The sequence below is a fragment of the Prionailurus viverrinus genome, chromosome A2 (genome assembly GCF_022837055.1).
Source record: "Prionailurus viverrinus isolate Anna chromosome A2, UM_Priviv_1.0, whole genome shotgun sequence".
Taxonomy (NCBI): Eukaryota; Metazoa; Chordata; class Mammalia; order Carnivora; family Felidae; genus Prionailurus; species Prionailurus viverrinus.
In genome coordinates this window covers 136520841-136534840 of record NC_062562.1, presented here as the reverse complement: position 1 = coordinate 136534840, position 14000 = coordinate 136520841, and the positions used below count along the sequence as shown (strand labels likewise).

Here is a 14000-nt window from a genome sequence, read left to right as displayed (position 1 = left end):
CTCTGGCATGATGGGAAAAGATTAATCCAGCTACAGTTTTCTTACTCTCTGCTCAGCCTTCTTTGAACCCTAGTAACTACAAAAACATTTTTATCGGTTATAAATGTGGTAATTATTTTTTTCCATGTAGAATGGCTTTTTACAGAATTAGTTGCTATTAAAATAATGCTAGATCTTTGGGGCACCTGTGTGGCTCAGTCAGTTAAGCCTCCAGCTCTTGGTTTCAGCTCAGGTCATGATTTCATGGTTTGTGAGTTTGAGCCCCACATTGGGCTCTGCTCTAACAGTGTGAACCTGCTTGTGATTCATTCTCTCTCTCTCCCTCCCACCCTCCCTCTCTCCCCTCTCTCTCCCTCCATCCCTCTCTCCCCCTCCATCCCTCTCTCCCCCACTCTCTCCCCCCCATCCCTCCCCTGCTCCTGCTTGCTCACTCTTTCTGTCTCTCAAAGTAAATAAAAAACATTTTTAAAAATCTTAAATAGAATAATGCTAGATCCTCATTGTATTTTAATGACCTTGGACAGTATTTAAATAATTATTGCTCTTCTGACTTAGATTGTGTCTCTAAGACATGAGACTAATAGGGTATGAAGAGTCATGGCTGGGTACTTTGCTATCAGCTGATCAGATGAATGTAGGCAAGTTGGTTATCTCTCAACCCCTGGTTGCCTACCTGTCTGTGAAGGTAATGGATGATCTTTTGGGTCTCTTCCAGCTCTAAGAATGTATACTCCTCAGGACATGTTCTGAAAGGTTCACATGTGGGTTTATGGAATATGGAGTTTCAGATTGTACAAAATATTATGACTTCTTATATCAAGATTATCAATCCATCCAATCAGCCAACTGTATCAATAATTTGTTTTTACCTTACATTCTGACACTGAGACAGAAAATGAACAATAAACATAAGTAGTAATTCATTATATGGTATGTGAGACAGGGATATGTGCTACAGAAAAGACTAAGGGAGGATTGGGCATATGAGGATGGGTTTCAGCTTGGGTTTTGTGTGTGTGTTTTTTTTTTTAAGTTTATTTATTTATTTTGAGGGAGTGTGTGAGTTGGGGAGGGGCAGGGAGAGAGAAAATCCGAAGCAGGCTCCACACTACCAGCACAGAGCCTGATGTGGGGCTTGAACCCATGAAACCGTGAGATTATGACCTGAGCTGAAACTAAGTGTCAGCCACTCAGAAGCCCCTGGGTTTCAGTTTTTAAAATAATGGTCAGAAGAGCCCCCTTGTAAGACATTGAAGCAAACACTTGAAGGGGGTGAGCAGAGCAACGATGTCGATACCTCAGGTAAGAGATTTCCAGGGAGAACATCATCACGTGGACAGAGGTCCTCAAGCAGGAGCATACCTGCTATGTCTGAGGAACTGTGAGGAGGTCAGAGTGCTGGTTTTGAATGGCCGAGGAGAGAGAAGTTACAAGAAGGGATGGGGGTGGAGGTCTGTCTGGCTGAAATTTGTAGGTCATTGTAAGGTAACCATCTCAGTGCTCGAGCTTCAGAGTGATGGGATCTGATGTACATTTCCATAGTATCTGTGGCTGCTTTGTTGAGAGTAAACGTAGGAAGTCACAGGCGGAGGCAGGGAGACGTGTTAGGCCCTTGGCGTCGTCTTCCAGTGAGAGAGGACAGTGACGGCTCAATCCAGGATTGTCGCAGATGAGGTGGTGGAAAGTGGTTGGGTTCTGGATACAGCTGAAGGTGGAGCCAGTGGAACTTCCTGATGGATTGAACCTGCAGTATGAGAGAGAGAGAAGGGATTTGTGGATAACCCCAAGGTATTCAGCCTGAATAGTTGGCAGGATGGAGTGGCCATCACCTGTCAAAGGGGGGGGGGGGGGAAAGCTGTGGGTGAAGCAGATTTTGCTACTGAAGATCAGGAGTTCCGTTTTGGAATTATGAATTGGAGATGTCTTTTAGGATATCTGTGTCGAGATGCCAAGTCAGCAGGAATTCCAGAGATGAGTATGAGCTGGATACATAAATCTGAGAGTCAGCAGTTTATAGATGATATTTAAAGTCATGGGACTGGATGAGATCACTAAGGAAGTGAACACAGACAGAAAAAGTAAGAGAAAGGAGCGTTGCAACACTCTATCATTAAGAAAATGGAAAATGTGAAGGGACCAGCAAAGGAACAACATAAAAGAGTGACCAGGGAGGCATGAGGGAATCTTGCAGGAGCATATCAGAGAACAGAGAGAGATCAGTTGTGTCATATGCTATTGATGAGAACTGATAATTAAATTTTTTAACATTTATTTTAACGTATTAAATTTATTAACATTATTTTGGGAGAGAGGTAGAGAGCAAGTGGAGGAGGGGCAGAGAGAGGGAGACAGAATCCCAAGCAGGCTCCATACATACAGTCAGCACAGAGCCCAGTGCAGGGCTCGAACTCTCAAACTGTGACCTGAGCCGAAACCAAGAACTGAACGCTCAATCAACTGATAGGTGCCCCGAGAATTATTGATAATTGGAAAATAAACTAATCTAGTAGTTGGTTAATAGAAAAAGCCAGTTGAAGAAGGGAATCCTAAAAATATACATTTTAAACATTTTGTGTTAACTTTGACATATAGGGATTTCTTCCATCAATTTTTAGGTACAGGTTTTTACTTTACTATGGTTTTGCTAATAGAAATTGCACATATTCTTATTTGAACAAACCACACATTTATGCTTCATCTGTGATTTCTAGTGTTTGAGGACTTAAGATCTTTTTTTTCAGGGCACCTGGGTGGTCAGTTGGTTAAGTGTCCAACTCTTCCTTTCTGCTCAGGTTATGATCTTGCGTGTGATTCATGAGTTTGAGCTCCTCGTGGGACTCTGCACTGACAGTGCAGAGCCTGCTTGGGATTCTCTCTCTCTTCCTCTCTCTCTCTGCTCCTCCCCTGCTCAATCTCTACCCAAAATAAATAAACTTTTTAAAAAAATTAAGGTAATTTTTTTCTTTCTTTTTTTTTTTAAGTTTATTTATTTAGTTTGAGAGAGCAAAAGTGAGTAAGAGGGGCAGAGAGCGAGGGAGAGAGAGAGAATCCCAGGCAGGCTCTGCACTGTTCAGAGCCCGATGGGGCTCAAACTCAAACCAAGAACCACCCAGGCACCCCAAAGATAATCTTTTCTAGCTTTATGTAGTTGTCTAATCCATACCTCCTTAGGTGACTTTTTTTTTTAATTTTATTTTTTTAAATGTTTGCTTATTTTTGAGACAGAGGGAGACAGAGCAGGAATGGGGGTGGAGCAGAGAGAGAGGGAGACACAGAATCTGAAACAGGCTCGAGGCTCTGAGCTGTCAGCACAGAGCCCGATGGAGGGCTCGAACCCACAAACCATGAGATCATGACCTGAGCCGAAGTCGGACGCTTAACCGACTGAGCCACCCAGGCGCCCCAACTTTTTTTTTTTAGCACCTCCTTTGTTCAGTGTCTCTAAAGTGTCCAACTTCAATTTTATAGGAAGAGTAAGTCATTTCATCAGTTTATGGAATATTTAATTTAGTAATTACAGTGATGAGTTCGACAGACATAAAAGACTAGGGAATAAACACAAGTGACTCTTGGTGAGCACGTAATTCATTTCGTGAGAACTGGAGTGCATGGGGTGCTGCATAGCTCGGTGGGGCCTCAGTCAGTTGGTGTCACAGAGATTGGAAAGATCATTTAAAAAGCTTCGACTGCACTGTTTACTATTTACTAAATACTGACCAGTATTTACCACATAACCGTTAGTGTGTTAAATTCATTTCAAACATGTGTTCACTGAGTCTTCATAATAATTTAATAGCACATTCCTAACATTTTGTAGAAGGAATTGGGGTATAGAGAGATCAGTTTACCAAGTACACAGGGCTAGGAGGAGGCTGACCCTGAGGCTTAGACCAAGGTCTGTAGGAGTCCAAAGCCACTATCCTAAGCACAGTGACTTCTACAACTGGAACCTGCCTTATTTATGATGTTATCAATGTAGGTGAGGAGAAAGGGCAATATGGAGAATTTAGGGTCAAGAGAGGGCTCTCATTTTCTCAGATTTTTTTTTAAAGAACTTGAGAGTCTTGCTGAAGGGAAGAGTCAATGAAGTACAAAAGGCCAAAGATACAAGGAAAGACAAATATTTCAAGCAACATGGTTCCAAAGAAGCTGTGAAGAGTTTGGGAGACCAGTTTACTCCAGTAGGAGAACATTCGGTTGATAGTATCTAAAGAAACATGAGAGCTGCCCTTTGCTTTGTTTTTAAAATGTTCATATCTGCTTGTTTTATATAAGTTTTGCTGCTTTTTCCTATCAAGATTTTTCCCCTTAATTCTTTTATTCTTCCAACAGATGCTCTTAAAATACCCTTAAGGATTTCAGTGGGTGAGATTGAACCAGGCAGCTATGGTTCCGATGACTTTGAATGCGAAAACACAATATGTGCTTTAAATATCCGCAAACAGACATCATGGGATGATTTTTCAAAAGCAGTGAGTCAAGCTCTGACAAATCATTTCCAAGCAATCTCATCTGATGGATGGTGGAGTCTGGAAGATGTGACATTTAATAACACCACTGACTCCAGCATTGGCCTCGGGACAAGCAGTGTACGATCCATCATGCTAGGTATCAGCAATCCTGTGATGGAGAGAAAGTTAAATTTCTGGGTTTATTTATGTTTATGAGCTCCATAACCTGATCCTTGGTTCACTGATTAAATACAATGAGAGCTCACTTGTGGCAGCTGCTGGTGCTAAAAAACTTGATTATTCACAATGAGGCCATTACATAATGTTGCCTGTTAGTATAAAAAATGCTTTCATACCTCAGATAATACTCAGAGAGTAAAGAACAAGAAAGCCCTTGATGAGGTTTGTGATTCCACTTGCTGTTTTGATAAATGCAAGAAACAAACCACTTTGTAGCTGCTTGCTGGTGCACAGGTTCTGAACACAGCTCCAGATTTGTACTTGGGCTGGGCCAGGGCTTGTACTACATGAACACCTTACTTCCAGGACAGGAGTCCTAGTGAAGTCTAGAGTTGGAAGAAGCCCTATTCATTGAAGATCTGATCAAAGCTCCCACATGGGATGAGTGAGGGTGATAACTGCTTGTTTCTGTTTGATAGGCACTATGAAACAGACTCCGAAGAACTTGTAAGATTTACTTTCTGGTGAGCATAGTAAGTGCTCTATAAATGTCTCTGGTTAGTTTGTTTCCTCTTGAACCAGGAGAACTAACATCTTTGGGGAACCTGCCATTATTTCAGAACTGTGCTGGACCCTTTATACACAGCACCTCAACAAGTCCTTACAACAGACTCATTCTACAAATAACTAGTTACAAGGTGAGGTCACCTTGTAGGCCTGAGGTCACACAGCAAAGGAGCAAAGCAGATAAGATTCAAATCCCAGTCTGTGTGATAGGAAAGCCTGCATATTTTCAACAGCACTTGTTGCATAAGAATAATCAGGGTTGAGGAAACGGTGAGTTTCCTTTTAAATATGCTTTTAATATATCAACTTTTAATATATCAGCTTATTATAGCAGAAAGGGTTTTATTCTGTTAATTTATAGATGCTAAATCACTTCCCAAAAATGTATTTTACTAGTTTTTAAGGCTGATAATTCATGACAATTTAATTTTATTGATCTTTGGCAAGATCATTAATATAATTACAATTCTTACAGAAGAATTATTGTATAGTTAAATAATTACATAAGATAATATGTCATAAATGATTCTCAGGAACACATTTTGCCCACACAACAAACTGTTATTCAAGGTGTGGTTGTGCCCAAGAGTCTAATAAATGAAATCAGCACAGACTTGTTCAGAAGAAAATGACACTGCATCATCAGCCTTCATCCAGCTGATCTGGAAACAAGCATAGGCAAATGGATATTTACCACCCTCAGAGAGATTTACCTCTGTGAGCCATGGATGCTAAGGCCTGATGGTGCCAGTGTTCATATTTGTGTAGGGCACCTAGTGGCATTTCAGATGTAAAGATCATTGGCTTCTGTGGGTAAAGGGCTTAGTTTAGTGCCTAATTGTATCCACTTGATAACAGGCAACCATGACATTATTTATTAATGTATGTATATAAGTGACTTTACTATATCACCTAACTAGATTAAAGGGACCCAGGCCAACAGATAAGCAGTGAGTTACAGGTGGGGAGTGTGTGTGTGTGGTGGGAATATTTAAGAATTTAAGATCTGTGGATGGGAAGGGACGGAACAAGTACTTCCTACTAATCCGTCCCTAGAGTAGACCCCAAGGAAGTGGCACCCTTTCTGAGCAGGCATGAGCAGAGGGCCCAGACTGTGAGAAGGCTTCCTTTATACTGAGCCCCTGAAGTAACCTGTGTTTTCTGGAATCTAAAAATTTGTTGTAAAGGGAGCAGATCATAAAGGACCTGTTACTTCACCTCATTCAAAGTGCTTAGACTTTGTGAAGCAGGCACTGGAAGAACCATGGAAAGTTATCATCAGCTTTGTTCCTAGAAATATTTAGTATATTTTTGCTCTCCAGATTTCTCTCTTACTCCTAAAAACAGCTTTGGAGAAGCCTCTTCTTTGAAGGCTTGCCTTTTGACCTTTAACAGACATTGTATTAGGGAGTTAACCCCTATGTGATGCTTTACATGTTCTGTGTGTGCTTTTGACAGTCTAAACCCTGGATTCCACAGGAGATTGTATATTGTCCCTTATAAGAAAAATTACTTTGAAGCTTCTTTGACATTTTATTTCGTTTTCTTGAACTTAGGAAGTGTGCCATGGTCAGCAGGTCAGAGCTTCACCCAGTCCCCGTGGGACTTTATGAAGAAGAATAAAGCAGAGCGAGTCACTGTGCTTTTATCAGGTAAGAGTAGTCCACACTGAGGTGCTGTTGACAGAGTGTTGGCTTCATGAGGTGTCGTGGTGCCGGGTCTTAAATCTGCATGTTTCTGTCCTGTGTTCTCCAGCAATGCATGTGTGACCCCCTCTATTAAGTAATTAGATGTTTTTTGAAAAGTCTCACTAAGAAGAGGCAAAATCAAAAGCCATGTTTCTGACACCTGTGGTGATATCCGTCCTGACCATTGATTGCTGCGATTCTGATCACCTCTCTCATTAGGAACAAACCAGAAGCTAAACTTAATGTACTGAGAGAGTGACAAGAGACCATGTTAAAAGAAATGCCTTCTGTTACTGTCAAGTCCAGTGTATGATAAATAAGATTATTATAATGGTACGGGTAATGTTTAGTGAACACCTACTATGTGGAAGGCCCTATCATTTACAGCACATTACAAGTATAAATTCACTTAATCCATATAACAACCCATTGAGATAAGTATTTCTGTTTACCCTCATTTTACGTACAAGGAAATTAAGGCTTAGAAAGATTGATTTTCTTGTCTAGGGTTACATAGCTAGTAGGTGTTACAGGAATACTCCATTTCTCAGCCCTTAACTCTAAAAGGGATTTTATCATGCATTTCCCATATTTGGGAATGGATTCTTTAAAAGTTCAACTAATAAAAGTTGTATTCTATTGTTTGAACTACTTACTGAAGTTAGGAAAAAAAAAACAAAAAGTATGCGGTTATCCCAGAAAATTCCTTCAGGTTCAAGCAGTGTATTAAGAGAGTAGCAGAACTTGGGAGGCAAGTGAGGGAGATAGAGTTTGGGAAAGAACATAAAGGGTGACCCCCAGAACTGTGCACGAATGCTGTCCCAGGCTAGAACTTTCAGAGGGTTGGGATTATCTCTGATAACAGTTGTTTATAAATAGTAAAATTGAATCCAGGGATCGGAGCAGATACTAGCAGTAGTATTCCAGCTGGAATCTGAAGGCCCTGGCTGTGATGGACAGGAGAGATGGGTGGGCTTCCCAGGGGAAGGAAGGGCAGCTGGAGAGGTCTGGGGAGCAGCGGTGGTTTACCAGCCAGTTCAGAGTGTTGAAATATTTTCACGATGGTGAGACAAAAGGTACCTCTTGGTCACATGTCAGCTCTGGCTACGTAAGTCAACAAACATTACTGTGTCTTTTATGAGAAGTTTTGTTGTGTCTTGATCATTTACATTTAATAAGGAAGAACCAATTTTGCTTCTGTGTGTCGCTTTCTTACAGGTCCCCAAGAAGGCTGCCTCAGTAGTGTGACTTATGCATCAATGATCCCTCTTCAGATGCTACAGAACTACCTCAGGCTGGTAGGTGGATGCTGCCAAGGGGAGTCTTAGGCTCCCATCCCTGACCCTGGAGTATTGGGTGGCCCATTTCCATGTCTGTAGGAGCGGGAGCCCCACTCACCCTGCGCCCCAACCCCATGATCTTCCCCAACAGCCCCTTCCCTAGAAGGCTGCTGGTCACTTAGTTCTGGATTTCTATCACAGTCATCCAGCTGTTCCCACCTGTCACCTGTGAAGTGTTGTGACTGAAGCAGGAGAGGGTTGTCTTTCCCCAACTTGGACTTGACATCAAGTAACTGATCATCAATATGAAAGAGAATGGCTATAAATATCAAGATTCTTTGCTGTAAACTTTATAATTTAGAACTAAGTTAAATATGCTAGAATCAGTTAAAAGTATTGATTTGGCCATTTTAATAGAAACCAAACAACTGTAGTTTGAACAGCATAGAAGTTTATTTTTCTCAAACGTAGAAATCCCAGCAGATGAGAGAGCCAGTAGGGGGAAATGGGGCCGGGTGACCCTGACCCCTGCAGATGTGTCAGCATCTTGGCGCGCGCGCGCGCGCGCTCTCTCTCTCTCTCTCTCTCTCTCTCTCTCTCAATCTCTCTCTCTCGGTGGGCCACTGTGACCTGGGGTATTGTTGATGTGGGTTTGGTCGAAGAGAGTCCCCACTCCCACCCTCAGATTCTAGCCTGAGGGAGGAGAGCCTGGAGGGCAAGCCCCTTTCTTTCTGGGGCGTTGCACACATTGTTTCCACCCACAACCACTGACCAGCATGTGGCCACACGTTCACCTAGCTGGGATATGTGGTCGCTTTCCGGGCAACCATGCACCCAGGGAAAACTGATTCTGTTACTGAAGGGAACAAGAATATGATTATCAAGAGAAAGTAGCAAATTCTAGACAAATGGTGAACAAATGTAATGTTTTACCTTTGTCCAGTACTTATTACATGCCAGGCGATATGCCAAAGGCACATACATGTCTTATTTATTCCTCAGAACATCCCTGTGAGGTAGATAGCGTCATCCACTTTATTTTTTTTTTTTAATTTTTTTTTTCAACGTTTATTTATTTTTGGGACAGAGAGAGACAGAGCATGAATGGGGGAGGGGCAGAGAGAGAGGGAGACACAGAATCGGAAACAGGCTCCAGGCTCTGAGCCATCAGCCCAGAGCCCGACGCGGGGCTCCAACTCACGGACCGCGAGATCGTGACCTGGCTGAAGTCGGAGGCTTAACCGACTGCGCCACCCAGGCGCCCCCGTCATCCACTTTATAGATAAGGAAACTGAAGCCGAGAAGGGAAATAATGTGCTCAAGGCCACGTGGCTAGTGAGTGATTAAGCTAAGTTTGTGCACTCTTGGGTCTCTGTGAGATCCATCTAAAACTAATATTGAAGGTGTAAAACTTTAAACAAACGTTCATTTTGCCTGCTGCCTTAATTTGGAAAACCTTTTTTAAAAAATGAATGAGTTTGCCAGGGGCCCTTTACAAAAATTGTTTCCATTAACTATGAATTGATGTCTTTGTTCCCCCTGAAGAGAAGTGCAAATTCCAAACCATTCTGTTCATCTGGCTAAACCCAAAGTTGGGAATGACCTTTGTAAAATAGCCACAGTAGCACCAAAACATTAAAAAGCTTTCTAGTTTAGAAGAGATGGTGTCCTGTAACTTTGAGACTGTAACTTGTTTTCTTTGTTATGTGTTCCTCCCTGCCACTTCAGAGTAAGCCTGGGGGCAACACAAATGGGAGGGAGGGCTGCCTTCCTCCTTTGTGTGAGTTAAAGCTGTTGTTGAGTGACCAGCTGGTTTTCAGGAATGTGAGCCTGGGCGCCCAGTAAAATGAGCTTGTAGAACCGCTTCTCTCCCTTCTGCCTCCTCAGCTTCTCTGCACCAGGCAACTTTCTGCTCAGGGCTTTTCATTCACCCAGATGACAAAATGAACAGAAGGGTGATACAGCAGATTACAGCTGCACAGGAGCCTTGGCTGAGCAGGTCTGTCAAGTGAAATGCCGGCTAGCACATTATATACAGAACATCCCAAGTACATTTGTATGTTTGCCTCCGAATGCCTAAGCCATGGTTTAGCTACCAATGACCAACAAACCAGAGACTAACTAGTTGTTAGTTCTATTCTCAATTTAGGAGTGTTTCGGTTTTTTTAGTTTGGGGGTTTTTTCGTGAGAGAGTGTCAGAGCATGTGCACTCAGGGTGGAGGACAGAGATTCTTGGGCAGGCTCTGTGCCCAGTGTGGAGCCCAGCGTGGGGCTCAGTCTCACAACCATGATATCTGAGTGGAAATCAACAAGAGTCAGACGTTCAACCGACTGAGCTACCCAGGTGCCCCGTTTCTTTTTGTTTTTTAAATGGTGTTATTTTGGGGGCTCCTGGGTGGCTCAGTCGGTTAGGCGTCCGACTTTGGCTCAGGTCATGATCTCATGGCTTGTGAGTTCGAGCCCTGCATCAGGCTCTGGGCTGATAGCTCAGAGCCTGGAGCCTGTTTTGCATTCTGTGTCTCCCTCTCTCTGCCCCTCCCCTGTTCACACTCTGTCTCTGTCTCTCTCAAAAATAAATAAACATTAAAAAAATAATAATAAAAATAAAAAAATAAATGGTGTTATTTTTAAATACTTTCATTGAATATTTAAAATAATACAGATCTTAAATCTCCATTCTAAGAGTTAATAAGGAAACATTTAACTTGATTGAGTTTTGAATCACTAATAATTTATTATAATAGTTGAACTTTGTATATTAACTCAGACTTTTCTTAGCCCGTTGCAATTTTTATTAACTTATTTGCAATCTTGTATTATAATACTTCAGTGATTATAAATAATTATTATATTAGAAAAATACTTAAATAGATCATCCTAATCTGAGCATGACTTTAAAATGTAGGATTCTGGGGGCGCCTGGGTAGCTCAGTCAGTTAAGTGTCAGGCTCTTGATTTAGGCTCAGGTCCTGGGATCAAGCCCCACATAGGGCTCTGTTGCCAAGTGTGGAGCCTGCTTGCGTTTCTCTTTCTCCTTCGCTCTCTCTCTTTCCCCCTGCCCCTCCCCTGCTCGCACTCTTTCTGTTTTTCAAAATAAATAAATAAACATTAAGAAAAGGTGGGACTCTGAATCCCCTAGGACATAATTCTTGAGATTCCACTGCCTGTTAGCCATCTACTCCAATATGTGCCATGCTAACCATCAAGAATCACAATTAGGAAATTCTACCTTCTCTTCCTATGTTCCCAGAATAAATTTGCTCTGTTCTCATAAAAATAATGTTGTGAACAATGGCGGTTATGTATCTGAGGCCACAAATCTTGATTAACGCTGTTAGCAGGTGGCCAGTTCTAGCCTGATCTCTTTCAGGGCATGGAGGAGTAAATGTGGGTAAGGGCCTAGCAGAAGGAGGAAGCCAGTTCCCCCGTATGAGGAAGAGGGGCTCCAACACCAGCGAATCCTTTGGCCATCACGGCAATAGTGGAAGAAGATCCTGGGCAGCAGGGCAAGTGTCGACCCAGAGGAGGTCTGGAGCAGGAAGAGTTTATAAGTGCTAGAGGCTGGGTGACAAGGGAGCAGTTAGGTCCAAAGTTATAGCTTATGGGTGGTTTTTTGTTGTTGTTGTTGTTTTTTGTTTTTTGTTTTTAATAGCTACAATTCCCAAAGTATTATGTTTGTGTTCCTATATGGGGGCCTAGCTTTATTTGAATTTAATAACCAAGTCTCATCTTGGCTTTTCAAGTTTCAGTAAGCTAATTTTTAAAAACCTATGATGTATTTCTCTCCGTGAACTGTAATTTCTCTTGAATTCTCATTTCTCTTTTATATCTATTCTATAAAGAGGGACCTCAGCATATGGCTAAAAACCCTTTCGCTCTACCATGGGCTCCAGCTTTTTTGTAGCCCGGATGGATGCTGGATGCACCAGTACTGTTGGGGGGATTTTATATGAATAGGTTGACAGTAGTTGTGTTGTTTGTGGCTTTAAAGTGCTACATAAATTCTTTAAAATCAGTGTCAGAAGAGGTCAGAATGAAACGCCTAGCTACAAAGCCATGACATGGCTAGAGCCATCTCAGCCTTATTGGCTCAGTAAAAACCTTTTTGATTCTTTTTTGAGTTCAGCATCTCAGCACAACCTGGCCTAAAACCATCTCTAGATGGTAGAAACTTTCCCTTAGACTCTGACAAGTGAAACTCCAAATGGAGGCTGAGGTTTATTGCTTTAAACTAATGCCACAAGGGGCGCCTGGGTGGCGCAGTCGGTTGAGTGTCCGACTTCAGCCAGGTCACGATCTCGCGGTCCGTGAGTTCGAGCCCCGCGTCAGGCTCTGGGCTGATGGCTCGGACCCTGGAGCCTGTTTCCGATTCTGTGTCTCCCTCTCTCTCTGCCCCTCCCCCGTTCATGCTCTGTCTCTCTCTGTCCCAAAAATAAATAAAAGCGTTGAAAAAAAAATAGAAAAAAAAATAAAATAATGCCACAAGTCGGAAAACATCACAGGCGCCACATTGACCCTGTTCCTCTGGACAGCAGCTCCTCTGGTAAACTCCATTCCGCAGAAAAACAGCCTGGAGGGCAGGGGAAAACAATCAATGGATGGATGGGCCTTTGTTGAGGTCATTGTTTCCATTTAATCCAGAATTCATTTGCGTCACAAAGCACTAATTGACATGTGATAAGAGCTTCCTGAATAAGCTGTGAAGACACAAGAATAAAGGGGATTGGTACCAATTGTGATAAAGGCCAGTGTCCCTTTACTAATAAGCAAAAATACTCCACTGTCAACACACACTTAGGGGTAATTCTGGGGACTCTAATTCACCTTTAAGAAGTTTGATTTTTCTCGAAGAGGAGAGAGATATCCTATCGAAACAGTTAAAATGTTTACCTTCCTCCCCCCACTATCTTGTCTGCCTGCCTGTCTACTTATCTATCTGTAGAGCCCTCTGCTGGAGGCATGAAGCATGTGTATTGATAATATCTCATCCTGCTGTTGGGAGAAATGTCATTTTTAGCTAGAGCAGATAAATGTGTTTTCTTGGCATAGCTTCACATGTTTGCAGTACAGCAATAGGCTCCTGGTAATTTTTTGTTGTTCAGATCTGAAATGGTAACCAGCACATCCTTTAATGAGATAGAACAAATACCATTAACAAAAAAATTGGTAATATCTGAAATGAGGAAAAACCTACGGAATGTATGCACAGAATGTATGAATGAGGGGTGCCTGGATGGCTCAGTTGGGTAAGTGGCTGACTTCAGCTCAGGTCATGATATCAGAGTTCATAATTCCAAGCCCCCAAGTCAGGCTTTGCACTGACACTGCAGAGCCTGCCTGGAATTCTCTCTCCCCCTGTCTCTCTGCTCCTCCCCTACTTGTGCTCTGTCTCTCAAAATAAAATCTAATAAAGTTTAAACAAACAAAAGAATGTATGAATGATCTGGAAGTCTGTACATTTGTTTTTGCATTTATTTATTTCTATTTTACCTTATTCCAGAAAGCATATTAGACTATGTGAAGACAGAATGCTTGCTGCTAGTGAATGGCCTTTTCAATGAAAATTTTAAATAGAATATTTCCTGTCTGTATTTTATAAGAACCTACAATCCGAGAACAAATGAGTTGTTGAAATTGAAGACAGCATATCTATGAAATCGGGTTTCTTGCTGTTACGTGATTTCGAAATCAATCTTAAGACAGTGTAGGCAGTTTGACAGATGGCTGTAATGAATAGAGCGCTCTTGTTTTCAGAAGTGAGACAAGATTAAATAGCAATCCTTGTTGAAAATCTCAGGGGTAGAATACTCAGTAAATCTTGAAAATCTGTATCC

The 14000-nt window shown here is 42.0% G+C and overlaps 1 protein-coding gene across 8 annotated transcripts in view; it reads left to right on the top strand.

The window, feature by feature from the left end:
• The window catches only part of CTTNBP2 (cortactin binding protein 2), a 171934-nt gene that overhangs the window by 126132 nt on the left and 31802 nt on the right, over positions 1–14000 (top strand). For all 8 annotated transcript variants that reach the window (XM_047849888.1, XM_047849889.1, XM_047849891.1 and 5 more), the window contains 3 exons: positions 4333–4608; positions 6755–6850; positions 8105–8184. In XM_047849888.1, the coding sequence (XP_047705844.1) occupies positions 4333–4608; positions 6755–6850; positions 8105–8184 (452 nt within the window). The remainder of the gene's footprint in view (positions 1–4332; positions 4609–6754; positions 6851–8104; positions 8185–14000) is intronic.